This window comes from Canis lupus, unplaced genomic scaffold, assembly GCF_011100685.1.
Source record: "Canis lupus familiaris isolate Mischka breed German Shepherd unplaced genomic scaffold, alternate assembly UU_Cfam_GSD_1.0 chrUn_S741H904, whole genome shotgun sequence".
In the NCBI taxonomy this organism is placed as follows: domain Eukaryota; kingdom Metazoa; phylum Chordata; class Mammalia; order Carnivora; family Canidae; genus Canis; species Canis lupus.
In genome coordinates, this window is record NW_023331693.1 from 9,255 (window position 1) to 35,595 (window position 26,341).

The 26,341-nt window shown below is 72.7% G+C and overlaps 3 protein-coding genes across 3 annotated transcripts; all 3 read right to left on the minus strand.

The window, feature by feature from the left end:
• Window positions 1-3,623: 3,623 nt before the first annotated feature.
• Window positions 3,624-7,962, minus strand: LOC119879401 (collagen alpha-1(I) chain-like). The gene is made up of 6 exons (XM_038589689.1): window positions 7,676-7,962; window positions 7,418-7,566; window positions 5,620-6,498; window positions 5,369-5,477; window positions 4,463-4,969; window positions 3,624-3,999 (listed from the first exon to the last, which is right to left on the minus strand). The coding sequence occupies exons 1-6, from the start codon at window positions 7,960-7,962 to the stop codon at window positions 3,624-3,626; spliced, it is 2,307 nt and encodes a 768-aa protein (XP_038445617.1).
• A 104-nt stretch (window positions 7,963-8,066) lies between these two features.
• LOC119879402 (collagen alpha-1(I) chain-like) lies at window positions 8,067-13,935 on the minus strand. Its single transcript, XM_038589690.1, has 8 exons — window positions 13,568-13,935; window positions 13,247-13,425; window positions 12,125-12,713; window positions 11,867-12,015; window positions 10,057-10,935; window positions 9,806-9,914; window positions 8,900-9,406; window positions 8,067-8,442 (listed from the first exon to the last, which is right to left on the minus strand). The coding sequence occupies exons 1-8, from the start codon at window positions 13,933-13,935 to the stop codon at window positions 8,067-8,069; spliced, it is 3,156 nt and encodes a 1,051-aa protein (XP_038445618.1).
• A 2,434-nt stretch (window positions 13,936-16,369) lies between these two features.
• Window positions 16,370-21,312, minus strand: LOC119879403 (collagen alpha-1(I) chain-like). The gene is made up of 7 exons (XM_038589691.1): window positions 21,025-21,312; window positions 20,767-20,938; window positions 18,956-19,834; window positions 18,705-18,813; window positions 18,012-18,305; window positions 17,691-17,869; window positions 16,370-17,157 (listed from the first exon to the last, which is right to left on the minus strand). Exons 1-7 carry the CDS (start codon window positions 21,310-21,312, stop codon window positions 16,370-16,372), a joined length of 2,709 nt encoding a protein of 902 aa, XP_038445619.1.
• Window positions 21,313-26,341: the final 5,029 nt, after the last annotated feature.

Below are 26,341 nucleotides of genomic sequence, written 5' to 3' on the forward strand. Positions count from 1 at the left end.
GGTCCCCGCCCCCGTCCGCACCAGCAGTGGCGGCAGCCCTCCAGGTTCCCGTGCGGGTCCCTCCAGGTTCCCGTGCGGGTCGTTGGCGGGGCTGCAGGGGGCACGCGGCCAAAGGGCCAAAGGCCGCACGGATCCTGCTCTAGCTCCCGGGGGAAGGGGCACGCGGCCAAAGGCCCGGCGCCCCCTGGCCCGGCCCGCGTGGCTGTGTCACCCCGCTCCAGTCCCGCCCAGACGTGGTGGCCACCAGGGAGGGGCCCGAGCCGAGCCGTGGCTTGGGGCTTCCCGGGCCCGACCGGCCAGGCCCCCAGGCCCCCGGACCCCGGACCCCGGACCTCCGTGGCGCTCCATCCCGTCCGTCCCCGTCCGTCTCCCCCCCCCCGCACTCCCACGTCACCCCCGGGGCCCCTCCACGCGGGAGAGAGAGCTCGGCGCTGGGCTCCCGGATCCGCCGAGGACTTTCCGCTTGATGGCAGTATTGCACCGCGAATGCCAGCCGGCCCTTCCCCCAGGGCCTCAGCCTCCGCCCTCTGCCAGAGGAAAAAAAGGCCAGGCCAGAAAACTCGGCAGCCCAGCCGGTGTCCGCCGTCCCTCGCCCCAACATGGCGGCTCTCATGTCAAGGGCCCGGCCACTGGGCCACTCGGGGCGAGGGTGGAGGGGTGGCGGGGGGCGAGCAAGCAAGCAAGCACGCACCCCTCGCTTCTGAGGCGAGGCTCCCGGGAGCGGAGCCCCGTCCCCTGGGCCGGGGGGCCCAGCTCCGTCTGCCCCCGTGGACCAATAGTCAGGCACGCGTCTGCCGGTCCAGGGCCCCGGAGGAGGCTCCCGCTCTGGATCACGCGGACCGACCTCCGTGGAGGCCCCGGCTGTCCCGGTAGCCCACACACGGGTGGAAGAAGGTCCGGGATGGGTCGTGCCTTCCCGTCCGCACGCGTCCACGAGCAGTCCCCGAGCGTCCTCGGGTGTCGCCCCACCACCACCACCCCCGCCCCGGCGCCGTCGCCCCTTCTCCTCACACACGTCAGGTTCCCGGAAGGCCCCTTAGTTGGGGGGGGGGGCGCGGTGGGGGGCACAAGGGCTGTGCACGCTGTCCCCTTCCTTGGTCAAACCTGGCCCCGGGGCACCGAGGAGGCGGCCTGCATCTCCTGTCCCCGGTCTCCCTCCGACCCCCCACCCCCCCGCCTGAGATCCAGGCGGTGTCCACGCGTCCTTTGGGTCCCGGCGCCACAGCGGCACCCGCGGAGCTCGGGCACCTGCCCAGGGGCGAGGAACCGGGTCTCCCTGGCCCCGAGACCGAGACCGAGACCGAGGAGCAGGGAGGACTTGGCTCGCTGGCCTGCTCTTGCTTGACAAGCCGGGTGGGCAAGGTGGGCGGAGACGCGCTGACTCTGCGGGATGAGAGGTCCCGCAGGGCTGAGCGGTCCCCCGGGCAGGGTACCCCCGCAGCAGCCTCTGTCACCGGTCCCGCCCTGGGGTGCCGTGGGGCCCGTGCCCGGACTCTGATGGGCGAGCCGGGCGCGAAGCCCGGCCCCGCGCCCGCCGCCGAGCTAGGGGACGCCCGCGTGGCCCTCCCTTGGCGCGGCCCCGTGCCCCGCCATCGACCGTCGGGGCGGTCGACTTGTGTGGGAGCCGGACCCTTCCTTGCCCGGGCGGCGCGTGCCCCCTTGGTGGTCCTGGGTGGCTCCCGCCTGCTTGTGGAGGGCGTTCGGACCTGGGCTTCATGGTCAGAAGGGAAGCCCCGGGGAGGCCGGTAGGCCTCGTGGAGCGGACACTCGGTGGGGGTGGGGGGTGGCGTGCGGACTGGCAGCCGGCTCGGAGGCCCCGGGCAGTCGAGGGCGTCCGCGATGGCCCTTTGGAGCTGAGGCCGGCCGGGGCCTTCCTTGCAGGGGTCAGGAGAGGCTAGCGGCCGGCGGCGGGCCGGGGGGGCGAAGGCGACCCGAGACGGGCGGTGGAGGCTCGTCACCGTCACCCTCAGGCCGACCGCCCGCCGCTTCTGGCTCCCTTCCCGTGGGCCCGGGAGGCGGGCGGGCCTTCGAGAGTCGCTTGGACCCGTGCTTCGGCCTTGAGTGGGATTTGTGTCCAACAGGGTGTCTGTCGTTCAGCCAGGCTTCCTAGAACTGAAACGTGGGAAGCCCGACCAGGGGGACCCTCTGGAGGTGTTGGGGGGTGGGGGTGGGGGTGGGAGGGGCGTTGTGTGCCACAGATGGGACCGGGGCATCCCTCCCTGCCCTAGGAAGCAGGAGGTCCTGGGCCTCTCCCGTTTGCCAAAGGGCAGAAAGCAAAACCGTTCCCCGAGGGTTGTTGACGTTGGAGGAGCCTCGAGCCGTTCGGGAGCGTGGAGAGGGTTCAGAGTGCATGACGGGAGCACCGTTACACCCTTGGGCACGGGAATCGGGGTCGAAACGGACCCCCGTCACCCACGCATACGGGTGCTTGCTGTGGGGTGTGTGGGCCACCTCCTGAGGTTTTGAGAAGGGCGACCTCCAAGTGTGGTCTCCCAGTGTTTCGGTTTTGGCGGGGGGTGCGGGGAGAGGGAGTGTATCTGCCTGGAATATGTGTGTTCGCGTGAATGAGCGTGAGCGTGAGTGAGTGAGAGACCCTGTGACCGGCGCGGGCGGCGGGGACAGGGCGTATGTGGTCCTTCTGGCTTCTACTGGGGCCCCGGCACAAGAGGCGGGTTGTCAGGGTGCACCTGTGATAGGGCCCGAAGGTGTTCTTCGTAGGATCTGGGCCCATCGATGGGCAAGAAGGGGCCAAGAGCAGCAGCGTCCGGCGTGTGCTGGCCTGAGCCCGCTAGGCCGTGTGGGGCACGGGTCCCCGGGAGCCCGGGCACACGTGGGTGTGTTCCCCCCTCGCCGGGCTTCCTTCCGTCCCTTGGGAGCTGTCCAGAGGGGGCGCCTGCACCGGGGGGGGGGGGGGGGGGGGCACGGGGCCGCTTTGGCGTCGGTGCCGCGGCTCCGGGCTGCCCTCCACACTGACCCGAGTGGGCCCGGATCCACGCCTTAATTCCCGTGGCGGTTGGGGCCGGGGAGGGGCCGTCACGGGCCAAGGGCCGAGGTCCTCGGGACCCCTCCGGCCCCTGGCCGCGGGACGTGGCCCTCGCTGTTGACCCCACGGCCGGCGCCGACCTTTGCGACCCGCCGCCGGAGGCCTGAGGGGTCAGGCTGGCCTGAGGGGAGTCCTGATCCCGGGATCGGGCGCGCGCTCGCTGGGCCGGGGCCGGGTCCACCACCAGACCGGTGTGTCTCCCGAGGGCTCCCGGCGGCCTGCGGGGGTCCTGAGGGCGCCTGGCGCCTCGCCTCGCAGGGGTCCGTGGCCGCCGCCGAGGGAGGCCCACGGCGGGCCCGGCCGGGCCCCGCCCGACCGTTGTGATCCCCGAAGCCGGCCGAGGGGAGGCCGAGGGCACCGAGGCTCCGCCGGGCTCCGCTCCAGCGGGCCTCAGATGAAGCCTCCGAAGCCTCCGAAGCCTCCGAAGCCGGAGCGCTCCCCGAAAGCGAAAGCGGCCCGGGCACGGGAGCCGCCATGTTGGAGCCCCGGCGGCCAGCGCTTGGCCTTTTTTCTTCGGCAAAGGGCGGAGGGAGAGGCCCTGGGGGAAGGGCCGGTGGGCATTGCCGGTGCAACACTGCCATCAAGCGGAACGCGTTGGCGATCCCCGGAGCCGCCGCCCGCTGGCTTCCAGGGCAGGACGGGCCCGGGGGTGAAGTCCCAGCGTCCCGGCGGGACCGGGACCGAAGGGGCCGTTGGCAGTCCCATCCCGAGGCGCCTGGCGCTTCTGGCACGCGCTCCACGCTGGTCCCTTGATGACCAGCTCGGGAGCAGGCGTTGGCTTTGGGATGCAGGGGCGGGAGTCACCCAGCCGTTCCTCGACTGTGCTTGCCCTGAGGGCTGTGGTGGGACGTTGGAGAAGGTGGCCCAGAAAGGGGAACGGGGCGAGCTGAGAGGCCTGGCTGGCCCGGGGCGCGGGGTGGAGGGGGAGTGATGGCGGCGGCTTGGCCTCGACTTGGCTGAGGGAAGAGGGAAATGGGGGCACTGGGACCAGGCCTCCGCCAGAGAGGGGAAAGCCGCGGGACGTGGCAGTGCCGCTGCCCGGTGTGTGTGTCCCCCCCCCCCCCCCCCCCGTGTCAGGCAACAGCCTCTTGGTGGGCCCGGGCCGGGTTTTGGGCGGGGGGCGCGGGGCACGGGGCGCGGGGCCCGGCTGAGGAGGAGGAGGAGGAGGAGGAGGAGGAGGCCGCGGCTGGCTGGTGCTGCTGCTGCTCCCACCGGGGGCCTGTCCGACCCGGACTCTCTGCTCCTCCTGGTGAGCTCCGCCACCGCCTCCTCCCCAGCCCCTACCCCTCCGCCTCCCAAGACCCCCTCACGCTCAAGGCCCCCCCTTTGACGCCGGGTGGCCCGGCTCCACACCCGTTCCCCTTCCCGGGATCCGGGATCCGGACACGGGCACAGCAGGGTCCCCGCCCCCGTCCGCACCAGCAGTGGCGGCAGCCCTCCAGGTTCCCGTGCGGGTCCCTCCAGGTTCCCGTGCGGGTCGTTGGCGGGGCTGCAGGGGGCACGCGGCCAAAGGGCCAAAGGCCGCACGGATCCTGCTCTAGCTCCCGGGGGAAGGGGCACGCGGCCAAAGGCCCGGCGCCCCCTGGCCCGGCCCGCGTGGCTGTGTCACCCCGCTCCAGTCCCGCCCAGACGTGGTGGCCACCAGGGAGGGGCCCGAGCCGAGCCGTGGCTTGGGGCTTCCCGGGCCCGACCGGCCAGGCCCCCAGGCCCCCGGACCCCGGACCCCGGACCTCCGTGGCGCTCCATCCCGTCCGTCCCCGTCCGTCTCCCCCCCCCCCGCACTCCCACGTCACCCCCGGGGCCCCTCCACGCGGGAGAGAGAGCTCGGCGCTGGGCTCCCGGATCCGCCGAGGACTTTCCGCTTGATGGCAGTATTGCACCGCGAATGCCAGCCGGCCCTTCCCCCAGGGCCTCAGCCTCCGCCCTCTGCCAGAGGAAAAAAAGGCCAGGCCAGAAAACTCGGCAGCCCAGCCGGTGTCCGCCGTCCCTCGCCCCAACATGGCGGCTCTCATGTCAAGGGCCCGGCCACTGGGCCACTCGGGGCGAGGGTGGAGGGGTGGCGGGGGGCGAGCAAGCAAGCAAGCACGCACCCCTCGCTTCTGAGGCGAGGCTCCCGGGAGCGGAGCCCCGTCCCCTGGGCCGGGGGGCCCAGCTCCGTCTGCCCCCGTGGACCAATAGTCAGGCACGCGTCTGCCGGTCCAGGGCCCCGGAGGAGGCTCCCGCTCTGGATCACGCGGACCGACCTCCGTGGAGGCCCCGGCTGTCCCGGTAGCCCACACACGGGTGGAAGAAGGTCCGGGATGGGTCGTGCCTTCCCGTCCGCACGCGTCCACGAGCAGTCCCCGAGCGTCCTCGGGTGTCGCCCCACCACCACCACCCCCGCCCCGGCGCCGTCGCCCCTTCTCCTCACACACGTCAGGTTCCCGGAAGGCCCCTTAGTTGGGGGGGGGGGCGCGGTGGGGGGCACAAGGGCTGTGCACGCTGTCCCCTTCCTTGGTCAAACCTGGCCCCGGGGCACCGAGGAGGCGGCCTGCATCTCCTGTCCCCGGTCTCCCTCCGACCCCCCACCCCCCCGCCTGAGATCCAGGCGGTGTCCACGCGTCCTTTGGGTCCCGGCGCCACAGCGGCACCCGCGGAGCTCGGGCACCTGCCCAGGGGCGAGGAACCGGGTCTCCCTGGCCCCGAGACCGAGACCGAGACCGAGGAGCAGGGAGGACTTGGCTCGCTGGCCTGCTCTTGCTTGACAAGCCGGGTGGGCAAGGTGGGCGGAGACGCGCTGACTCTGCGGGATGAGAGGTCCCGCAGGGCTGAGCGGTCCCCCGGGCAGGGTACCCCCGCAGCAGCCTCTGTCACCGGTCCCGCCCTGGGGTGCCGTGGGGCCCGTGCCCGGACTCTGATGGGCGAGCCGGGCGCGAAGCCCGGCCCCGCGCCCGCCGCCGAGCTAGGGGACGCCCGCGTGGCCCTCCCTTGGCGCGGCCCCGTGCCCCGCCATCGACCGTCGGGGCGGTCGACTTGTGTGGGAGCCGGACCCTTCCTTGCCCGGGCGGCGCGTGCCCCCTTGGTGGTCCTGGGTGGCTCCCGCCTGCTTGTGGAGGGCGTTCGGACCTGGGCTTCATGGTCAGAAGGGAAGCCCCGGGGAGGCCGGTAGGCCTCGTGGAGCGGACACTCGGTGGGGGTGGGGGGTGGCGTGCGGACTGGCAGCCGGCTCGGAGGCCCCGGGCAGTCGAGGGCGTCCGCGATGGCCCTTTGGAGCTGAGGCCGGCCGGGGCCTTCCTTGCAGGGGTCAGGAGAGGCTAGCGGCCGGCGGCGGGCCGGGGGGGCGAAGGCGACCCGAGACGGGCGGTGGAGGCTCGTCACCGTCACCCTCAGGCCGACCGCCCGCCGCTTCTGGCTCCCTTCCCGTGGGCCCGGGAGGCGGGCGGGCCTTCGAGAGTCGCTTGGACCCGTGCTTCGGCCTTGAGTGGGATTTGTGTCCAACAGGGTGTCTGTCGTTCAGCCAGGCTTCCTAGAACTGAAACGTGGGAAGCCCGACCAGGGGGACCCTCTGGAGGTGTTGGGGGGGGGGGGGTGGGGGTGGGAGGGGCGTTGTGTGCCACAGATGGGACCGGGGCATCCCTCCCTGCCCTAGGAAGCAGGAGGTCCTGGGCCTCTCCCGTTTGCCAAAGGGCAGAAAGCAAAACTGTTCCCCGAGGGTTGTTGACGTTGGAGGAGCCTCGAGCCGTTCGGGAGCGTGGAGAGGGTTCAGAGTGCATGACGGGAGCACCGTTACACCCTTGGGCACGGGAATCGGGGTCGAAACGGACCCCCGTCACCCACGCATACGGGTGCTTGCTGTGGGGTGTGTGGGCCACCTCCTGAGGTTTTGAGAAGGGCGACCTCCAAGTGTGGTCTCCCAGTGTTTCGGTTTTGGCGGGGGGTGCGGGGAGAGGGAGTGTATCTGCCTGGAATATGTGTGTTCGCGTGAATGAGCGTGAGCGTGAGTGAGTGAGAGACCCTGTGACCGGCGCGGGCGGCGGGGACAGGGCGTATGTGGTCCTTCTGGCTTCTACTGGGGCCCCGGCACAAGAGGCGGGTTGTCAGGGTGCACCTGTGATAGGGCCCGAAGGTGTTCTTCGTAGGATCTGGGCCCATCGATGGGCAAGAAGGGGCAAGAGCAGCAGCGTCCGGCGTGTGCTGGCCTGAGCCCGCTAGGCCGTGTGGGGCACGGGTCCCCGGGAGCCCGGGCACACGTGGGTGTGTTCCCCCCTCGCCGGGCTTCCTTCCGTCCCTTGGGAGCTGTCCAGAGGGGGCGCCTGCACCGGGGGGGGGGGGGGGGGGGGGCACGGGGCCGCTTTGGCGTCGGTGCCGCGGCTCCGGGCTGCCCTCCACACTGACCCGAGTGGGCCCGGATCCACGCCTTAATTCCCGTGGCGGTTGGGGCCGGGGAGGGGCCGTCACGGGCCAAGGGCCGAGGTCCTCGGGACCCCTCCGGCCCCTGGCCGCGGGACGTGGCCCTCGCTGTTGACCCCACGGCCGGCGCCGACCTTTGCGACCCGCCGCCGGAGGCCTGAGGGGTCAGGCTGGCCTGAGGGGAGTCCTGATCCCGGGATCGGGCGCGCGCTCGCTGGGCCGGGGCCGGGTCCACCACCAGACCGGTGTGTCTCCCGAGGGCTCCCGGCGGCCTGCGGGGGTCCTGAGGGCGCCTGGCGCCTCGCCTCGCAGGGGTCCGTGGCCGCCGCCGAGGGAGGCCCACGGCGGGCCCGGCCGGGCCCCGCCCGACCGTTGTGATCCCCGAAGCCGGCCGAGGGGAGGCCGAGGGCACCGAGGCTCCGCCGGGCTCCGCTCCAGCGGGCCTCAGATGAAGCCTCCGAAGCCTCCGAAGCCTCCGAAGCCGGAGCGCTCCCCGAAAGCGAAAGCGGCCCGGGCACGGGAGCCGCCATGTTGGAGCCCCGGCGGCCAGCGCTTGGCCTTTTTTCTTCGGCAAAGGGCGGAGGGAGAGGCCCTGGGGGAAGGGCCGGTGGGCATTGCCGGTGCAACACTGCCATCAAGCGGAACGCGTTGGCGATCCCCGGAGCCGCCGCCCGCTGGCTTCCAGGGCAGGACGGGCCCGGGGGTGAAGTCCCAGCGTCCCGGCGGGACCGGGACCGAAGGGGCCGTTGGCAGTCCCATCCCGAGGCGCCTGGCGCTTCTGGCACGCGCTCCACGCTGGTCCCTTGATGACCAGCTCGGGAGCAGGCGTTGGCTTTGGGATGCAGGGGCGGGAGTCACCCAGCCGTTCCTCGACTGTGCTTGCCCTGAGGGCTGTGGTGGGACGTTGGAGAAGGTGGCCCAGAAAGGGGAACGGGGCGAGCTGAGAGGCCTGGCTGGCCCGGGGCGCGGGGTGGAGGGGGAGTGATGGCGGCGGCTTGGCCTCGACTTGGCTGAGGGAAGAGGGAAATGGGGGCACTGGGACCAGGCCTCCGCCAGAGAGGGGAAAGCCGCGGGACGTGGCAGTGCCGCTGCCCGGTGTGTGTGTCCCCCCCCCCCCCCCCCCCGTGTCAGGCAACAGCCTCTTGGTGGGCCCGGGCCGGGTTTTGGGCGGGGGGCGCGGGGCACGGGGCGCGGGGCCCGGCTGAGGAGGAGGAGGAGGAGGAGGAGGCCGCGGCTGGCTGGTGCTGCTGCTGCTCCCACCGGGGGCCTGTCCGACCCGGACTCTCTGCTCCTCCTGGTGAGCTCCGCCACCGCCTCCTCCCCAGCCCCTACCCCTCCGCCTCCCAAGACCCCCTCACGCTCAAGGCCCCCCCTTTGACGCCGGGTGGCCCGGCTCCACACCCGTTCCCCTTCCCGGGATCCGGGATCCGGACACGGGCACAGCAGGGTCCCCGCCCCCGTCCGCACCAGCAGTGGCGGCAGCCCTCCAGGTTCCCGTGCGGGTCCCTCCAGGTTCCCGTGCGGGTCGTTGGCGGGGCTGCAGGGGGCACGCGGCCAAAGGGCCAAAGGCCGCACGGATCCTGCTCTAGCTCCCGGGGGAAGGGGCACGCGGCCAAAGGCCCGGCGCCCCCTGGCCCGGCCCGCGTGGCTGTGTCACCCCGCTCCAGTCCCGCCCAGACGTGGTGGCCACCAGGGAGGGGCCCGAGCCGAGCCGTGGCTTGGGGCTTCCCGGGCCCGACCGGCCAGGCCCCCAGGCCCCCGGACCCCGGACCCCGGACCTCCGTGGCGCTCCATCCCGTCCGTCCCCGTCCGTCTCCCCCCCCCCCGCACTCCCACGTCACCCCCGGGGCCCCTCCACGCGGGAGAGAGAGCTCGGCGCTGGGCTCCCGGATCCGCCGAGGACTTTCCGCTTGATGGCAGTATTGCACCGCGAATGCCAGCCGGCCCTTCCCCCAGGGCCTCAGCCTCCGCCCTCTGCCAGAGGAAAAAAAGGCCAGGCCAGAAAACTCGGCAGCCCAGCCGGTGTCCGCCGTCCCTCGCCCCAACATGGCGGCTCTCATGTCAAGGGCCCGGCCACTGGGCCACTCGGGGCGAGGGTGGAGGGGTGGCGGGGGGCGAGCAAGCAAGCAAGCACGCACCCCTCGCTTCTGAGGCGAGGCTCCCGGGAGCGGAGCCCCGTCCCCTGGGCCGGGGGGCCCAGCTCCGTCTGCCCCCGTGGACCAATAGTCAGGCACGCGTCTGCCGGTCCAGGGCCCCGGAGGAGGCTCCCGCTCTGGATCACGCGGACCGACCTCCGTGGAGGCCCCGGCTGTCCCGGTAGCCCACACACGGGTGGAAGAAGGTCCGGGATGGGTCGTGCCTTCCCGTCCGCACGCGTCCACGAGCAGTCCCCGAGCGTCCTCGGGTGTCGCCCCACCACCACCACCCCCGCCCCGGCGCCGTCGCCCCTTCTCCTCACACACGTCAGGTTCCCGGAAGGCCCCTTAGTTGGGGGGGGGGGCGCGGTGGGGGGCACAAGGGCTGTGCACGCTGTCCCCTTCCTTGGTCAAACCTGGCCCCGGGGCACCGAGGAGGCGGCCTGCATCTCCTGTCCCCGGTCTCCCTCCGACCCCCCACCCCCCCGCCTGAGATCCAGGCGGTGTCCACGCGTCCTTTGGGTCCCGGCGCCACAGCGGCACCCGCGGAGCTCGGGCACCTGCCCAGGGGCGAGGAACCGGGTCTCCCTGGCCCCGAGACCGAGACCGAGACCGAGGAGCAGGGAGGACTTGGCTCGCTGGCCTGCTCTTGCTTGACAAGCCGGGTGGGCAAGGTGGGCGGAGACGCGCTGACTCTGCGGGATGAGAGGTCCCGCAGGGCTGAGCGGTCCCCCGGGCAGGGTACCCCCGCAGCAGCCTCTGTCACCGGTCCCGCCCTGGGGTGCCGTGGGGCCCGTGCCCGGACTCTGATGGGCGAGCCGGGCGCGAAGCCCGGCCCCGCGCCCGCCGCCGAGCTAGGGGACGCCCGCGTGGCCCTCCCTTGGCGCGGCCCCGTGCCCCGCCATCGACCGTCGGGGCGGTCGACTTGTGTGGGAGCCGGACCCTTCCTTGCCCGGGCGGCGCGTGCCCCCTTGGTGGTCCTGGGTGGCTCCCGCCTGCTTGTGGAGGGCGTTCGGACCTGGGCTTCATGGTCAGAAGGGAAGCCCCGGGGAGGCCGGTAGGCCTCGTGGAGCGGACACTCGGTGGGGGTGGGGGGTGGCGTGCGGACTGGCAGCCGGCTCGGAGGCCCCGGGCAGTCGAGGGCGTCCGCGATGGCCCTTTGGAGCTGAGGCCGGCCGGGGCCTTCCTTGCAGGGGTCAGGAGAGGCTAGCGGCCGGCGGCGGGCCGGGGGGGCGAAGGCGACCCGAGACGGGCGGTGGAGGCTCGTCACCGTCACCCTCAGGCCGACCGCCCGCCGCTTCTGGCTCCCTTCCCGTGGGCCCGGGAGGCGGGCGGGCCTTCGAGAGTCGCTTGGACCCGTGCTTCGGCCTTGAGTGGGATTTGTGTCCAACAGGGTGTCTGTCGTTCAGCCAGGCTTCCTAGAACTGAAACGTGGGAAGCCCGACCAGGGGGACCCTCTGGAGGTGTTGGGGGGTGGGGGTGGGGTGGGGTGGGGTGGGGTGGGAGGGGCGTTGTGTGCCACAGATGGGACCGGGGCATCCCTCCCTGCCCTAGGAAGCAGGAGGTCCTGGGCCTCTCCCGTTTGCCAAAGGGCAGAAAGCAAAACCGTTCCCCGAGGGTTGTTGACGTTGGAGGAGCCTCGAGCCGTTCGGGAGCGTGGAGAGGGTTCAGAGTGCATGACGGGAGCACCGTTACACCCTTGGGCACGGGAATCGGGGTCGAAACGGACCCCCGTCACCCACGCATACGGGTGCTTGCTGTGGGGTGTGTGGGCCACCTCCTGAGGTTTTGAGAAGGGCGACCTCCAAGTGTGGTCTCCCAGTGTTTCGGTTTTGGCGGGGGGTGCGGGGAGAGGGAGTGTATCTGCCTGGAATATGTGTGTTCGCGTGAATGAGCGTGAGCGTGAGTGAGTGAGAGACCCTGTGACCGGCGCGGGCGGCGGGGACAGGGCGTATGTGGTCCTTCTGGCTTCTACTGGGGCCCCGGCACAAGAGGCGGGTTGTCAGGGTGCACCTGTGATAGGGCCCGAAGGTGTTCTTCGTAGGATCTGGGCCCATCGATGGGCAAGAAGGGCCAAGAGCAGCAGCGTCCGGCGTGTGCTGGCCTGAGCCCGCTAGGCCGTGTGGGGCACGGGTCCCCGGGAGCCCGGGCACACGTGGGTGTGTTCCCCCCTCGCCGGGCTTCCTTCCGTCCCTTGGGAGCTGTCCAGAGGGGGCGCCTGCACCGGGGGGGGGGGGGGGGGGGGCACGGGGCCGCTTTGGCGTCGGTGCCGCGGCTCCGGGCTGCCCTCCACACTGACCCGAGTGGGCCCGGATCCACGCCTTAATTCCCGTGGCGGTTGGGGCCGGGGAGGGGCCGTCACGGGCCAAGGGCCGAGGTCCTCGGGACCCCTCCGGCCCCTGGCCGCGGGACGTGGCCCTCGCTGTTGACCCCACGGCCGGCGCCGACCTTTGCGACCCGCCGCCGGAGGCCTGAGGGGTCAGGCTGGCCTGAGGGGAGTCCTGATCCCGGGATCGGGCGCGCGCTCGCTGGGCCGGGGCCGGGTCCACCACCAGACCGGTGTGTCTCCCGAGGGCTCCCGGCGGCCTGCGGGGGTCCTGAGGGCGCCTGGCGCCTCGCCTCGCAGGGGTCCGTGGCCGCCGCCGAGGGAGGCCCACGGCGGGCCCGGCCGGGCCCCGCCCGACCGTTGTGATCCCCGAAGCCGGCCGAGGGGAGGCCGAGGGCACCGAGGCTCCGCCGGGCTCCGCTCCAGCGGGCCTCAGATGAAGCCTCCGAAGCCTCCGAAGCCTCCGAAGCCGGAGCGCTCCCCGAAAGCGAAAGCGGCCCGGGCACGGGAGCCGCCATGTTGGAGCCCCGGCGGCCAGCGCTTGGCCTTTTTTCTTCGGCAAAGGGCGGAGGGAGAGGCCCTGGGGGAAGGGCCGGTGGGCATTGCCGGTGCAACACTGCCATCAAGCGGAACGCGTTGGCGATCCCCGGAGCCGCCGCCCGCTGGCTTCCAGGGCAGGACGGGCCCGGGGGTGAAGTCCCAGCGTCCCGGCGGGACCGGGACCGAAGGGGCCGTTGGCAGTCCCATCCCGAGGCGCCTGGCGCTTCTGGCACGCGCTCCACGCTGGTCCCTTGATGACCAGCTCGGGAGCAGGCGTTGGCTTTGGGATGCAGGGGCGGGAGTCACCCAGCCGTTCCTCGACTGTGCTTGCCCTGAGGGCTGTGGTGGGACGTTGGAGAAGGTGGCCCAGAAAGGGGAACGGGGCGAGCTGAGAGGCCTGGCTGGCCCGGGGCGCGGGGTGGAGGGGGAGTGATGGCGGCGGCTTGGCCTCGACTTGGCTGAGGGAAGAGGGAAATGGGGGCACTGGGACCAGGCCTCCGCCAGAGAGGGGAAAGCCGCGGGACGTGGCAGTGCCGCTGCCCGGTGTGTGTGTCCCCCCCCCCCCCCCCCCCCGTGTCAGGCAACAGCCTCTTGGTGGGCCCGGGCCGGGTTTTGGGCGGGGGGCGCGGGGCACGGGGCGCGGGGCCCGGCTGAGGAGGAGGAGGAGGAGGAGGAGGAGGAGGCCGCGGCTGGCTGGTGCTGCTGCTGCTCCCACCGGGGGCCTGTCCGACCCGGACTCTCTGCTCCTCCTGGTGAGCTCCGCCACCGCCTCCTCCCCAGCCCCTACCCCTCCGCCTCCCAAGACCCCCTCACGCTCAAGGCCCCCCCTTTGACGCCGGGTGGCCCGGCTCCACACCCGTTCCCCTTCCCGGGATCCGGGATCCGGACACGGGCACAGCAGGGTCCCCGCCCCCGTCCGCACCAGCAGTGGCGGCAGCCCTCCAGGTTCCCGTGCGGGTCCCTCCAGGTTCCCGTGCGGGTCGTTGGCGGGGCTGCAGGGGGCACGCGGCCAAAGGGCCAAAGGCCGCACGGATCCTGCTCTAGCTCCCGGGGGAAGGGGCACGCGGCCAAAGGCCCGGCGCCCCCTGGCCCGGCCCGCGTGGCTGTGTCACCCCGCTCCAGTCCCGCCCAGACCTGGTGGCCACCAGGGAGGGGCCCGAGCCGAGCCGTGGCTTGGGGCTTCCCGGGCCCGACCGGCCAGGCCCCCAGGCCCCCGGACCCCGGACCCCGGACCTCCGTGGCGCTCCATCCCGTCCGTCCCCGTCCGTCTCCCCCCCCCCGCACTCCCACGTCACCCCCGGGGCCCCTCCACGCGGGAGAGAGAGCTCGGCGCTGGGCTCCCGGATCCGCCGAGGACTTTCCGCTTGATGGCAGTATTGCACCGCGAATGCCAGCCGGCCCTTCCCCCAGGGCCTCAGCCTCCGCCCTCTGCCAGAGGAAAAAAAGGCCAGGCCAGAAAACTCGGCAGCCCAGCCGGTGTCCGCCGTCCCTCGCCCCAACATGGCGGCTCTCATGTCAAGGGCCCGGCCACTGGGCCACTCGGGGCGAGGGTGGAGGGGTGGCGGGGGGCGAGCAAGCAAGCAAGCACGCACCCCTCGCTTCTGAGGCGAGGCTCCCGGGAGCGGAGCCCCGTCCCCTGGGCCGGGGGGCCCAGCTCCGTCTGCCCCCGTGGACCAATAGTCAGGCACGCGTCTGCCGGTCCAGGGCCCCGGAGGAGGCTCCCGCTCTGGATCACGCGGACCGACCTCCGTGGAGGCCCCGGCTGTCCCGGTAGCCCACACACGGGTGGAAGAAGGTCCGGGATGGGTCGTGCCTTCCCGTCCGCACGCGTCCACGAGCAGTCCCCGAGCGTCCTCGGGTGTCGCCCCACCACCACCACCCCCGCCCCGGCGCCGTCGCCCCTTCTCCTCACACACGTCAGGTTCCCGGAAGGCCCCTTAGTTGGGGGGGGGGGCGCGGTGGGGGGCACAAGGGCTGTGCACGCTGTCCCCTTCCTTGGTCAAACCTGGCCCCGGGGCACCGAGGAGGCGGCCTGCATCTCCTGTCCCCGGTCTCCCTCCGACCCCCCACCCCCCCGCCTGAGATCCAGGCGGTGTCCACGCGTCCTTTGGGTCCCGGCGCCACAGCGGCACCCGCGGAGCTCGGGCACCTGCCCAGGGGCGAGGAACCGGGTCTCCCTGGCCCCGAGACCGAGACCGAGACCGAGGAGCAGGGAGGACTTGGCTCGCTGGCCTGCTCTTGCTTGACAAGCCGGGTGGGCAAGGTGGGCGGAGACGCGCTGACTCTGCGGGATGAGAGGTCCCGCAGGGCTGAGCGGTCCCCCGGGCAGGGTACCCCCGCAGCAGCCTCTGTCACCGGTCCCGCCCTGGGGTGCCGTGGGGCCCGTGCCCGGACTCTGATGGGCGAGCCGGGCGCGAAGCCCGGCCCCGCGCCCGCCGCCGAGCTAGGGGACGCCCGCGTGGCCCTCCCTTGGCGCGGCCCCGTGCCCCGCCATCGACCGTCGGGGCGGTCGACTTGTGTGGGAGCCGGACCCTTCCTTGCCCGGGCGGCGCGTGCCCCCTTGGTGGTCCTGGGTGGCTCCCGCCTGCTTGTGGAGGGCGTTCGGACCTGGGCTTCATGGTCAGAAGGGAAGCCCCGGGGAGGCCGGTAGGCCTCGTGGAGCGGACACTCGGTGGGGGTGGGGGGGTGGCGTGCGGACTGGCAGCCGGCTCGGAGGCCCCGGGCAGTCGAGGGCGTCCGCGATGGCCCTTTGGAGCTGAGGCCGGCCGGGGCCTTCCTTGCAGGGGTCAGGAGAGGCTAGCGGCCGGCGGCGGGCCGGGGGGGCGAAGGCGACCCGAGACGGGCGGTGGAGGCTCGTCACCGTCACCCTCAGGCCGACCGCCCGCCGCTTCTGGCTCCCTTCCCGTGGGCCCGGGAGGCGGGCGGGCCTTCGAGAGTCGCTTGGACCCGTGCTTCGGCCTTGAGTGGGATTTGTGTCCAACAGGGTGTCTGTCGTTCAGCCAGGCTTCCTAGAACTGAAACGTGGGAAGCCCGACCAGGGGGACCCTCTGGAGGTGTTGGGGGGGGGGGGGGGGGGGTGGGGGGGGCGTTGTGTGCCACAGATGGGACCGGGGCATCCCTCCCTGCCCTAGGAAGCAGGAGGTCCTGGGCCTCTCCCGTTTGCCAAAGGGCAGAAAGCAAAACCGTTCCCCGAGGGTTGTTGACGTTGGAGGAGCCTCGAGCCGTTCGGGAGCGTGGAGAGGGTTCAGAGTGCATGACGGGAGCACCGTTACACCCTTGGGCACGGGAATCGGGGTCGAAACGGACCCCCGTCACCCACGCATACGGGTGCTTGCTGTGGGGTGTGTGGGCCACCTCCTGAGGTTTTGAGAAGGGCGACCTCCAAGTGTGGTCTCCCAGTGTTTCGGTTTTGGCGGGGGGTGCGGGGAGAGGGAGTGTATCTGCCTGGAATATGTGTGTTCGCGTGAATGAGCGTGAGCGTGAGTGAGTGAGAGACCCTGTGACCGGCGCGGGCGGCGGGGACAGGGCGTATGTGGTCCTTCTGGCTTCTACTGGGGCCCCGGCACAAGAGGCGGGTTGTCAGGGTGCACCTGTGATAGGGCCCGAAGGTGTTCTTCGTAGGATCTGGGCCCATCGATGGGCAAGAAGGGCCAAGAGCAGCAGCGTCCGGCGTGTGCTGGCCTGAGCCCGCTAGGCCGTGTGGGGCACGGGTCCCCGGGAGCCCGGGCACACGTGGGTGTGTTCCCCCCTCGCCGGGCTTCCTTCCGTCCCTTGGGAGCTGTCCAGAGGGGGCGCCTGCACCGGGGGGGGGGGGGGGGGGGGGCACGGGGCCGCTTTGGCGTCGGTGCCGCGGCTCCGGGCTGCCCTCCACACTGACCCGAGTGGGCCCGGATCCACGCCTTAATTCCCGTGGCGGTTGGGGCCGGGGAGGGGCCGTCACGGGCCAAGGGCCGAGGTCCTCGGGACCCCTCCGGCCCCTGGCCGCGGGACGTGGCCCTCGCTGTTGACCCCACGGCCGGCGCCGACCTTTGCGACCCGCCGCCGGAGGCCTGAGGGGTCAGGCTGGCCTGAGGGGAGTCCTGATCCCGGGATCGGGCGCGCGCTCGCTGGGCCGGGGCCGGGTCCACCACCAGACCGGTGTGTCTCCCGAGGGCTCCCGGCGGCCTGCGGGGGTCCTGAGGGCGCCTGGCGCCTCGCCTCGCAGGGGTCCGTGGCCGCCGCCGAGGGAGGCCCACGGCGGGCCCGGCCGGGCCCCGCCCGACCGTTGTGATCCCCGAAGCCGGCCGAGGGGAGGCCGAGGGCACCGAGGCTCCGCCGGGCTCCGCTCCAGCGGGCCTCAGATGAAGCCTCCGAAGCCTCCGAAGCCTCCGAAGCCGGAGCGCTCCCCGAAAGCGAAAGCGGCCCGGGCACGGGAGCCGCCATGTTGGAGCCCCGGCGGCCAGCGCTTGGCCTTTTTTCTTCGGCAAAGGGCGGAGGGAGAGGCCCTGGGGGAAGGGCCGGTGGGCATTGCCGGTGCAACACTGCCATCAAGCGGAACGCGTTGGCGATCCCCGGAGCCGCCGCCCGCTGGCTTCCAGGGCAGGACGGGCCCGGGGGTGAAGTCCCAGCGTCCCGGCGGGACCGGGACCGAAGGGGCCGTTGGCAGTCCCATCCCGAGGCGCCTGGCGCTTCTGGCACGCGCTCCACGCTGGTCCCTTGATGACCAGCTCGGGAGCAGGCGTTGGCTTTGGGATGCAGGGGCGGGAGTCACCCAGCCGTTCCTCGACTGTGCTTGCCCTGAGGGCTGTGGTGGGACGTTGGAGAAGGTGGCCCAGAAAGGGGAACGGGGCGAGCTGAGAGGCCTGGCTGGCCCGGGGCGCGGGGTGGAGGGGGAGTGATGGCGGCGGCTTGGCCTCGACTTGGCTGAGGGAAGAGGGAAATGGGGGCACTGGGACCAGGCCTCCGCCAGAGAGGGGAAAGCCGCGGGACGTGGCAGTGCCGCTGCCCGGTGTGTGTGTCCCCCCCCCCCCCCCCCCCCGTGTCAGGCAACAGCCTCTTGGTGGGCCCGGGCCGGGTTTTGGGCGGGGGGCGCGGGGCACGGGGCGCGGGGCCCGGCTGAGGAGGAGGAGGAGGAGGAGGAGGAGGAGGCCGCGGCTGGCTGGTGCTGCTGCTGCTCCCACCGGGGGCCTGTCCGACCCGGACTCTCTGCTCCTCCTGGTGAGCTCCGCCACCGCCTCCTCCCCAGCCCCTACCCCTCCGCCTCCCAAGACCCCCTCACGCTCAAGGCCCCCCCTTTGACGCCGGGTGGCCCGGCTCCACACCCGTTCCCCTTCCCGGGATCCGGGATCCGGACACGGGCACAGCAGGGTCCCCGCCCCCGTCCGCACCAGCAGTGGCGGCAGCCCTCCAGGTTCCCGTGCGGGTCCCTCCAGGTTCCCGTGCGGGTCGTTGGCGGGGCTGCAGGGGGCACGCGGCCAAAGGGCCAAAGGCCGCACGGATCCTGCTCTAGCTCCCGGGGGAAGGGGCACGCGGCCAAAGGCCCGGCGCCCCCTGGCCCGGCCCGCGTGGCTGTGTCACCCCGCTCCAGTCCCGCCCAGACCTGGTGGCCACCAGGGAGGGGCCCGAGCCGAGCCGTGGCTTGGGGCTTCCCGGGCCCGACCGGCCAGGCCCCCAGGCCCCCGGACCCCGGACCCCGGACCTCCGTGGCGCTCCATCCCGTCCGTCCCCGTCCGTCTCCCCCCCCCCGCACTCCCACGTCACCCCCGGGGCCCCTCCACGCGGGAGAGAGAGCTCGGCGCTGGGCTCCCGGATCCGCCGAGGACTTTCCGCTTGATGGCAGTATTGCACCGCGAATGCCAGCCGGCCCTTCCCCCAGGGCCTCAGCCTCCGCCCTCTGCCAGAGGAAAAAAAGGCCAGGCCAGAAAACTCGGCAGCCCAGCCGGTGTCCGCCGTCCCTCGCCCCAACATGGCGGCTCTCATGTCAAGGGCCCGGCCACTGGGCCACTCGGGGCGAGGGTGGAGGGGTGGCGGGGGGCGAGCAAGCAAGCAAGCACGCACCCCTCGCTTCTGAGGCGAGGCTCCCGGGAGCGGAGCCCCGTCCCCTGGGCCGGGGGGCCCAGCTCCGTCTGCCCCCGTGGACCAATAGTCAGGCACGCGTCTGCCGGTCCAGGGCCCCGGAGGAGGCTCCCGCTCTGGATCACGCGGACCGACCTCCGTGGAGGCCCCGGCTGTCCCGGTAGCCCACACACGGGTGGAAGAAGGTCCGGGATGGGTCGTGCCTTCCCGTCCGCACGCGTCCACGAGCAGTCCCCGAGCGTCCTCGGGTGTCGCCCCACCACCACCACCCCCGCCCCGGCGCCGTCGCCCCTTCTCCTCACACACGTCAGGTTCCCGGAAGGCCCCTTAGTTGGGGGGGGGGGCGCGGTGGGGGGCACAAGGGCTGTGCACGCTGTCCCCTTCCTTGGTCAAACCTGGCCCCGGGGCACCGAGGAGGCGGCCTGCATCTCCTGTCCCCGGTCTCCCTCCGACCCCCCACCCCCCCGCCTGAGATCCAGGCGGTGTCCACGCGTCCTTTGGGTCCCGGCGCCACAGCGGCACCCGCGGAGCTCGGGCACCTGCCCAGGGGCGAGGAACCGGGTCTCCCTGGCCCCGAGACCGAGACCGAGACCGAGGAGCAGGGAGGACTTGGCTCGCTGGCCTGCTCTTGCTTGACAAGCCGGGTGGGCAAGGTGGGCGGAGACGCGCTGACTCTGCGGGATGAGAGGTCCCGCAGGGCTGAGCGGTCCCCCGGGCAGGGTACCCCCGCAGCAGCCTCTGTCACCGGTCCCGCCCTGGGGTGCCGTGGGGCCCGTGCCCGGACTCTGATGGGCGAGCCGGGCGCGAAGCCCGGCCCCGCGCCCGCCGCCGAGCTAGGGGACGCCCGCGTGGCCCTCCCTTGGCGCGGCCCCGTGCCCCGCCATCGACCGTCGGGGCGGTCGACTTGTGTGGGAGCCGGACCCTTCCTTGCCCGGGCGGCGCGTGCCCCCTTGGTGGTCCTGGGTGGCTCCCGCCTGCTTGTGGAGGGCGTTCGGACCTGGGCTTCATGGTCAGAAGGGAAGCCCCGGGGAGGCCGGTAGGCCTCGTGGAGCGGACACTCGGTGGGGGTGGGGGGTGGCGTGCGGACTGGCAGCCGGCTCGGAGGCCCCGGGCAGTCGAGGGCGTCCGCGATGGCCCTTTGGAGCTGAGGCCGGCCGGGGCCTTCCTTGCAGGGGTCAGGAGAGGCTAGCGGCCGGCGGCGGGCCGGGGGGGCGAAGGCGACCCGAGACGGGCGGTGGAGGCTCGTCACCGTCACCCTCAGGCCGACCGCCCGCCGCTTCTGGCTCCCTTCCCGTGGGCCCGGGAGGCGGGCGGGCCTTCGAGAGTCGCTTGGACCCGTGCTTCGGCCTTGAGTGGGATTTGTGTCCAACAGGGTGTCTGTCGTTCAGCCAGGCTTCCTAGAACTGAAACGTGGGAAGCCCGACCAGGGGGACCCTCTGGAGGTGTTGGGGGGTGGGGGTGGGGGTGGGGGTGGGGGTGGGGGTGGGAGGGGCGTTGTGTGCCACAGATGGGACCGGGGCATCCCTCCCTGCCCTAGGAAGCAGGAGGTCCTGGGCCTCTCCCGTTTGCCAAAGGGCAGAAAGCAAAACCGTTCCCCGAGGGTTGTTGACGTTGGAGGAGCCTCGAGCCGTTCGGGAGCGTGGAGAGGGTTCAGAGTGCATGACGGGAGCACCGTTACACCCTTGGGCACGGGAATCGGGGTCGAAACGGACCCCCGTCACCCACGCATACGGGTGCTTGCTGTGGGGTGTGTGGGCCACCTCCTGAGGTTTTGAGAAGGGCGACCTCCAAGTGTGGTCTCCCAGTGTTTCGGTTTTGGCGGGGGGTGCGGGGAGAGGGAGTGTATCTGCCTGGAATATGTGTGTTCGCGTGAATGAGCGTGAGCGTGAGTGAGTGAGAGACCCTGTGACCGGCGCGGGCGGCGGGGACAGGGCGTATGTGGTCCTTCTGGCTTCTACTGGGGCCCCGGCACAAGAGGCGGGTTGTCAGGGTGCACCTGTGATAGGGCCCGAAGGTGTTCTTCGTAGGATCTGGGCCCATCGATGGGCAAGAAGGGCCAAGAGCAGCAGCGTCCGGCGTGTGCTGGCCTGAGCCCGCTAGGCCGTGTGGGGCACGGGTCCCCGGGAGCCCGGGCACACGTGGGTGTGTTCCCCCCTCGCCGGGCTTCCTTCCGTCCCTTGGGAGCTGTCCAGAGGGGGCGCCTGCACCGGGGGGGGGGGGGGGGGCACGGGGCCGCTTTGGCGTCGGTGCCGCGGCTCCGGGCTGCCCTCCACACTGACCCGAGTGGGCCCGGATCCACGCCTTAATTCCCGTGGCGGTTGGGGCCGGGGAGGGGCCGTCACGGGCCAAGGGCCGAGGTCCTCGGGACCCCTCCGGCCCCTGGCCGCGGGACGTGGCCCTCGCTGTTGACCCCACGGCCGGCGCCGACCTTTGCGACCCGCCGCCGGAGGCCTGAGGGGTCAGGCTGGCCTGAGGGGAGTCCTGATCCCGGGATCGGGCGCGCGCTCGCTGGGCCGGGGCCGGGTCCACCACCAGACCGGTGTGTCTCCCGAGGGCTCCCGGCGGCCTGCGGGGGGTCCTGAGGGCGCCTGGCGCCTCGCCTCGCAGGGGTCCGTGGCCGCCGCCGAGGGAGGCCCACGGCGGGCCCGGCCGGGCCCCGCCCGACCGTTGTGATCCCCGAAGCCGGCCGAGGGGAGGCCGAGGGCACCGAGGCTCCGCCGGGCTCCGCTCCAGCGGGCCTCAGATGAAGCCTCCGAAGCCTCCGAAGCCTCCGAAGCCGGAGCGCTCCCCGAAAGCGAAAGCGGCCCGGGCACGGGAGCCGCCATGTTGGAGCCCCGGCGGCCAGCGCTTGGCCTTTTTTCTTCGGCAAAGGGCGGAGGGAGAGGCCCTGGGGGAAGGGCCGGTGGGCATTGCCGGTGCAACACTGCCATCAAGCGGAACGCGTTGGCGATCCCCGGAGCCGCCGCCCGCTGGCTTCCAGGGCAGGACGGGCCCGGGGGTGAAGTCCCAGCGTCCCGGCGGGACCGGGACCGAAGGGGCCGTTGGCAGTCCCATCCCGAGGCGCCTGGCGCTTCTGGCACGCGCTCCACGCTGGTCCCTTGATGACCAGCTCGGGAGCAGGCGTTGGCTTTGGGATGCAGGGGCGGGAGTCACCCAGCCGTTCCTCGACTGTGCTTGCCCTGAGGGCTGTGGTGGGACGTTGGAGAAGGTGGCCCAGAAAGGGGAACGGGGCGAGCTGAGAGGCCTGGCTGGCCCGGGGCGCGGGGTGGAGGGGGAGTGATGGCGGCGGCTTGGCCTCGACTTGGCTGAGGGAAGAGGGAAATGGGGGCACTGGGACCAGGCCTCCGCCAGAGAGGGGAAAGCCGCGGGACGTGGCAGTGCCGCTGCCCGGTGTGTGTGTCCCCCCCCCCCCCCCCCCCCGTGTCAGGCAACAGCCTCTTGGTGGGCCCGGGCCGGGTTTTGGGCGGGGGGCGCGGGGCACGGGGCGCGGGGCCCGGCTGAGGAGGAGGAGGAGGAGGAGGAGGAGGAGGAGGCCGCGGCTGGCTGGTGCTGCTGCTGCTCCCACCGGGGGCCTGTCCGACCCGGACTCTCTGCTCCTCCTGGTGAGCTCCGCCACCGCCTCCTCCCCAGCCCCTACCCCTCCGCCTCCCAAGACCCCCTCACGCTCAAGGCCCCCCCTTTGACGCCGGGTGGCCCGGCTCCACACCCGTTCCCCTTCCCGGGATCCGGGATCCGGACACGGGCACAGCAGGGTCCCCGCCCCCGTCCGCACCAGCAGTGGCGGCAGCCCTCCAGGTTCCCGTGCGGGTCCCTCCAGGTTCCCGTGCGGGTCGTTGGCGGGGCTGCAGGGGGCACGCGGCCAAAGGGCCAAAGGCCGCACGGATCCTGCTCTAGCTCCCGGGGGAAGGGGCACGCGGCCAAAGGCCCGGCGCCCCCTGGCCCGGCCCGCGTGGCTGTGTCACCCCGCTCCAGTCCCGCCCAGACCTGGTGGCCACCAGGGAGGGGCCCGAGCCGAGCCGTGGCTTGGGGCTTCCCGGGCCCGACCGGCCAGGCCCCCGGGCCCCCGGACCCCGGACCCCGGACCTCCGTGGCGCTCCACCCGTCCGTCCCCCGTCCGTCTCCCCCCCCCCGCACTCCCACGTCACCCCCGGGGCCCCCTCCACGCGGGAGAGAGAGCTCGGCGCTGGGCTCCCGGATCCGCCGAGGACTTTCCGCTTGATGGCAGTATTGCACCGCGAATGCCAGCCGGCCCTTCCCCCAGGGCCTCAGCCTCCGCCCTCTGCCAGAGGAAAAAAAGGCCAGGCCAGAAAACTCGGCAGCCCAGCCGGTGTCCGCCGTCCCTCGCCCCAACATGGCGGCTCTCAATGTCAAGGGCCCGGCCACTGGCCACTCGGGGCGAGGGGTGGAGGGGTGGCGGGGGCGAGCAAGCAAGCAAGCACGCACCCCTCGCTTCTGAGGCGAGGCTCCCGGGAGCGGAGCCCCGTCCCCTGGGCCGGGGGGGCCCAGCTCCGTCTGCCCCCGTGGACCAATAGTCAGGCACGCGTCTGCCGGTCCAGGGCCCCGGAGGAGGCTCCCGCTCTGGATCACGCGGACCGACCTCCGTGGAGGCCCCGGCTGTCCCGGTAGCCCACACACGGTGGAAGAAGGTCCGGGATGGGTCGTGCCTTCCCGTCCGCACGCGTCCACGAGCAGTCCCCGAGCGTCCTCGGGGGTCGCCCCACCACCCCCACCCCCGCCCCGGCGCCGTCGCCCCTTCTCCTCACACACGTCAGGTTCCCGGAAGGCCCCTTAGTTGGGGGGGGGGGGGCGCGGTGGGGGGCACAAGGGCTGTGCACGCTGTCCCCTTCCTTGGTCAAACCTGGCCCCGGGGCACCGAGGAGGCGCCTGCATCTCCTGTCCCCGGGTCTCCCTCCGACCCCCCACCCCCCCGCCTGAGATCCAGGCGGTTGTCCACGCGTCCTTTGGGTCCCGGCGCCACAGCGGCACCCGCGGAGCTCGGGCACCTGCCAGGGCGAGGAACCGGGTCTCCCTGGCCCCGAGACCGAGACCGAGACCGAGGAGCAGGGAGGACTTGGCTCGGCTGGCCTGCTCTTGCTTGACAAGCCGGTGGGCAAGGTGGGCGGAGACGCGCTGACTCTGCGGGATGAGAGGTCCCGCAGGGCTGAGCGGTCCCCCGGGCAGGTACCCCCGCAGCAGCCTCTGTCACCGGTCCCGCCCCTGGGGTGCCGTGGGGCCCGTGCCCGGACTCTGATGGGCGAGCGGCGCGAAGCCCGGCCCCGCGCCCGCCGCCGAGCTAGGGGACGCCCGCGTGGCCCTCCCTTGGCGCGGCCCCGTGCCCCGCCATCGACCGTCGGGGCGGTCGACTTGTGTGGGAGCCGGACCCTTCCTTGCCCGGGCGGCGCGTGCCCCCTTGTGGTCCTGGGTGCTCCCGCCTGCTTGTGGAGGGCGTTCGGACCTGGGCTTCCTGGTCAGAGGGAAGCCCCGGGGAGGCCGGTAGGCCTCGTGGAGCGGACACTCGGTGGGGGTGGGGGGTGGCGTGCGGACTGGCAGCCGGCTCGGAGGCCCCGGGCAGTCGAGGGCGTCCGCGATGGCCCTTTGGAGCTGAGGCCGGCCGGGGCCTTCCTTGCAGGGGTCAGGAGAGGCTAGCGGCCGGCGGCGGGCCGGGGGGGGCGAAGGCGACCCGAGACGGGCGGTGGAGGCTCGTCACCGTCACCCTCAGGCCGACCGCCCGCCGCTTCTGGCTCCCTTCCCGTGGGCCCGGGAGGCGGGCGGGCCTTCGAGAGTCGCTTGGACCCGTGCTTCGGCCTTGAGTGGGATTTGTGTCCAACAGGGTGTCTGTCGTTCAGCCAGGCTTCCTAGAACTGAAACGTGGGAAGCCCGACCAGGGGGACCCTCTGGAGGTGTTGGGGGGTGGGGGGGGGGGGGGGGGAGGGGCGTTGTGTGCCACAGATGGGACCGGGGCATCCCTCCCTGCCCTAGGAAGCAGGAGGTCCTGGGCCTCTCCCGTTTGCCAAAGGGCAGAAAGCAAAACCGTTCCCCGAGGGTTGTTGACGTTGGAGGAGCCTCGAGCCGTTCGGGAGCGTGGAGAGGGTTCAGAGTGCATGACGGGAGCACCGTTACACCCTTGGGCACGGGAATCGGGGTCGAAACGGACCCCCGTCACCCACGCATACGGGTGCTTGCTGTGGGGTGTGTGGGCCACCTCCTGAGGTTTTGAGAAGGGCGACCTCCAAGTGTGGTCTCCCAGTGTTTCGGTTTTGGCGGGGGGTGCGGGGAGAGGGAGTGTATCTGCCTGGAATATGTGTGTTCGCGTGAATGAGCGTGAGCGTGAGTGAGTGAGAGACCCTGTGACCGGCGCGGGCGGCGGGGACAGGGCGTATGTGGTCCTTCTGGCTTCTACTGGGGCCCCGGCACAAGAGGCGGGTTGTCAGGGTGCACCTGTGATAGGGCCCGAAGGTGTTCTTCGTAGGATCTGGGCCCATCGATGGGCAAGAAGGGGCAAGAGCAGCAGCGTCCGGCGTGTGCTGGCCTGAGCCCGCTAGGCCGTGTGGGGCACGGGTCCCCGGGAGCCCGGGCACACGTGGGTGTGTTCCCCCCTCGCCGGGCTTCCTTCCGTCCCTTGGGAGCTGTCCAGAGGGGGCGCCTGCACCGGGGGGGGGGGGGGGGGGCACGGGGCCGCTTTGGCGTCGGTTGCCGCGGCTTCCGGGCTTGCCCTCCACACTGACCCGAGTGGGCCCGGATCCACGCCTTAATTCCCGTGGCGGTTGGGGCCGGGGGAGGGGCCGTCACGGGCCAAGGGCCGAGGTCCTCGGGACCCCTCCGGCCCCTGGCCGCGGGGACGTGGCCATCGCTTGTTGACCCCACGGCCGGCGCCGACCTTTTGCGACCCGCCGCCGGAGGCCTGAGGGTCAGGCTGGCCTGAGGGGAGTCCTGATTCCCGGGATCGGGGCGCGCTCGCTGGGCCGGGGCCGGGTCCACCACCAGACCGGTGTGTCTCCCGAGGGCTCCCCGGGTGGCGGCCTGCGGGGGGTCCTGAGGGCGCCTGGAGACTCGACTCGCAGGGGTCCGTGGCCGCCGCCGAGGGAGGCCCAGGCGGGCCCGGCCGGGCCCCCGCCCGACCGTTGTGATCCCCGAAGCCGGCCGAGGGGAGGCCGAGGGGCACCGAGGCTCCGCCGGGCTCCGCTCCAGCGGGCCTCAGATGAGCCTCCAGAAGCCTCCGAAGCCTCCGAAGCCGGAGAGCTCCCCGAAAGCGCAAAGCGTGCTCCGGGCACGGGAGCCGCCATGTTGGAGCCCCGGCGGCCAGCGCTTGGCCTTTTTCTTCGGCAAAGGGGCGGGGCGGAGGGAGAGGCCCTGGGGGAAGGGCCTGTGTGGGCATTGCCGGTGCCAACACTGCCATCAAGCGGAACGCGTTGGCGATCCCCGGAGCCGCCGCCACGCTGGTTCCAGGGCAGGACGGGCCCGGGGGTTAGGAAGTCCCAGCGTCCCGGCGGGACCGGGACCGAAGGGGCCGTTGGCAGTCCCATCCCGAGGCGCCTGGCGCTTCTGGCACGCGCTCCACGCTGGTCCCTTGATGACCAGCTCGGGAGCAGGCGTTGGCTTTGGGATGCAGGGGCGGGAGTCACCCAGCCGTTCCTCGACTGTGCTTGCCCTGAGGGCTGTGGTGGGACGTTGGAGAAGGTGGCCCAGAAAGGGGAACGGGGCGAGCTGAGAGGCCTGGCTGGCCCGGGGCGCGGGGGTGGAGGGGAGTGATGGCGGCGGCTTGGCCTCGACTTGGCTGAGGGAAGAGGGAAATGGGGGCACTGGGACCAGGCCTCCGCCAGAGAGGGGAAAGCCGCGGGACGTGGCAGTGCCGCT

What these genes read in the sequence shown, in the direction of transcription:
- LOC119879401 (XM_038589689.1), bottom strand. Translation starts at nt 7,962, where the DNA reads ATGGCGGCTCCCGTGCCCGGGCCGCTTTCGCTTTCGGGGAGCGCTCCG. An exon ending in GGACACCGCCTGGATCTCAG is followed by an intron (nt 5,478 to 5,619) that starts GCGGGGGGGTGG and finishes CCCCCAACTAAG; the next exon opens with GGGCCTTCCGGGAACCTGAC. An exon ending in CGGGGACTGCTCGTGGACGC is followed by an intron (nt 4,970 to 5,368) that starts GTGCGGACGGGA and finishes TTCCTCTGGCAG; the next exon opens with AGGGCGGAGGCTGAGGCCCT.
- LOC119879402 (XM_038589690.1), bottom strand. Translation starts at nt 13,935, where the DNA reads ATGTTGGGGCGAGGGACGGCGGACACCGGCTGGGCTGCCGAGTTTTCT. An exon ending in TCAAAGGGGGGGCCTTGAGC is followed by an intron (nt 12,714 to 13,246) that starts GTGAGGGGGTCT and finishes TGCATCCCAAAG; the next exon opens with CCAACGCCTGCTCCCGAGCT. An exon ending in GTGGATCCGGGCCCACTCGG is followed by an intron (nt 10,936 to 11,866) that starts GTCAGTGTGGAG and finishes ATCCCACTCAAG; the next exon opens with GCCGAAGCACGGGTCCAAGC.
- LOC119879403 (XM_038589691.1), bottom strand. Translation starts at nt 21,312, where the DNA reads ATGGCGGCTCCCGTGCCCGGGCCGCTTTCGCTTTCGGGGAGCGCTCCG. An exon ending in CGGGGACTGCTCGTGGACGC is followed by an intron (nt 18,306 to 18,704) that starts GTGCGGACGGGA and finishes TTCCTCTGGCAG; the next exon opens with AGGGCGGAGGCTGAGGCCCT. An exon ending in TCAAAGGGGGGGCCTTGAGC is followed by an intron (nt 17,158 to 17,690) that starts GTGAGGGGGTCT and finishes TGCATCCCAAAG; the next exon opens with CCAACGCCTGCTCCCGAGCT.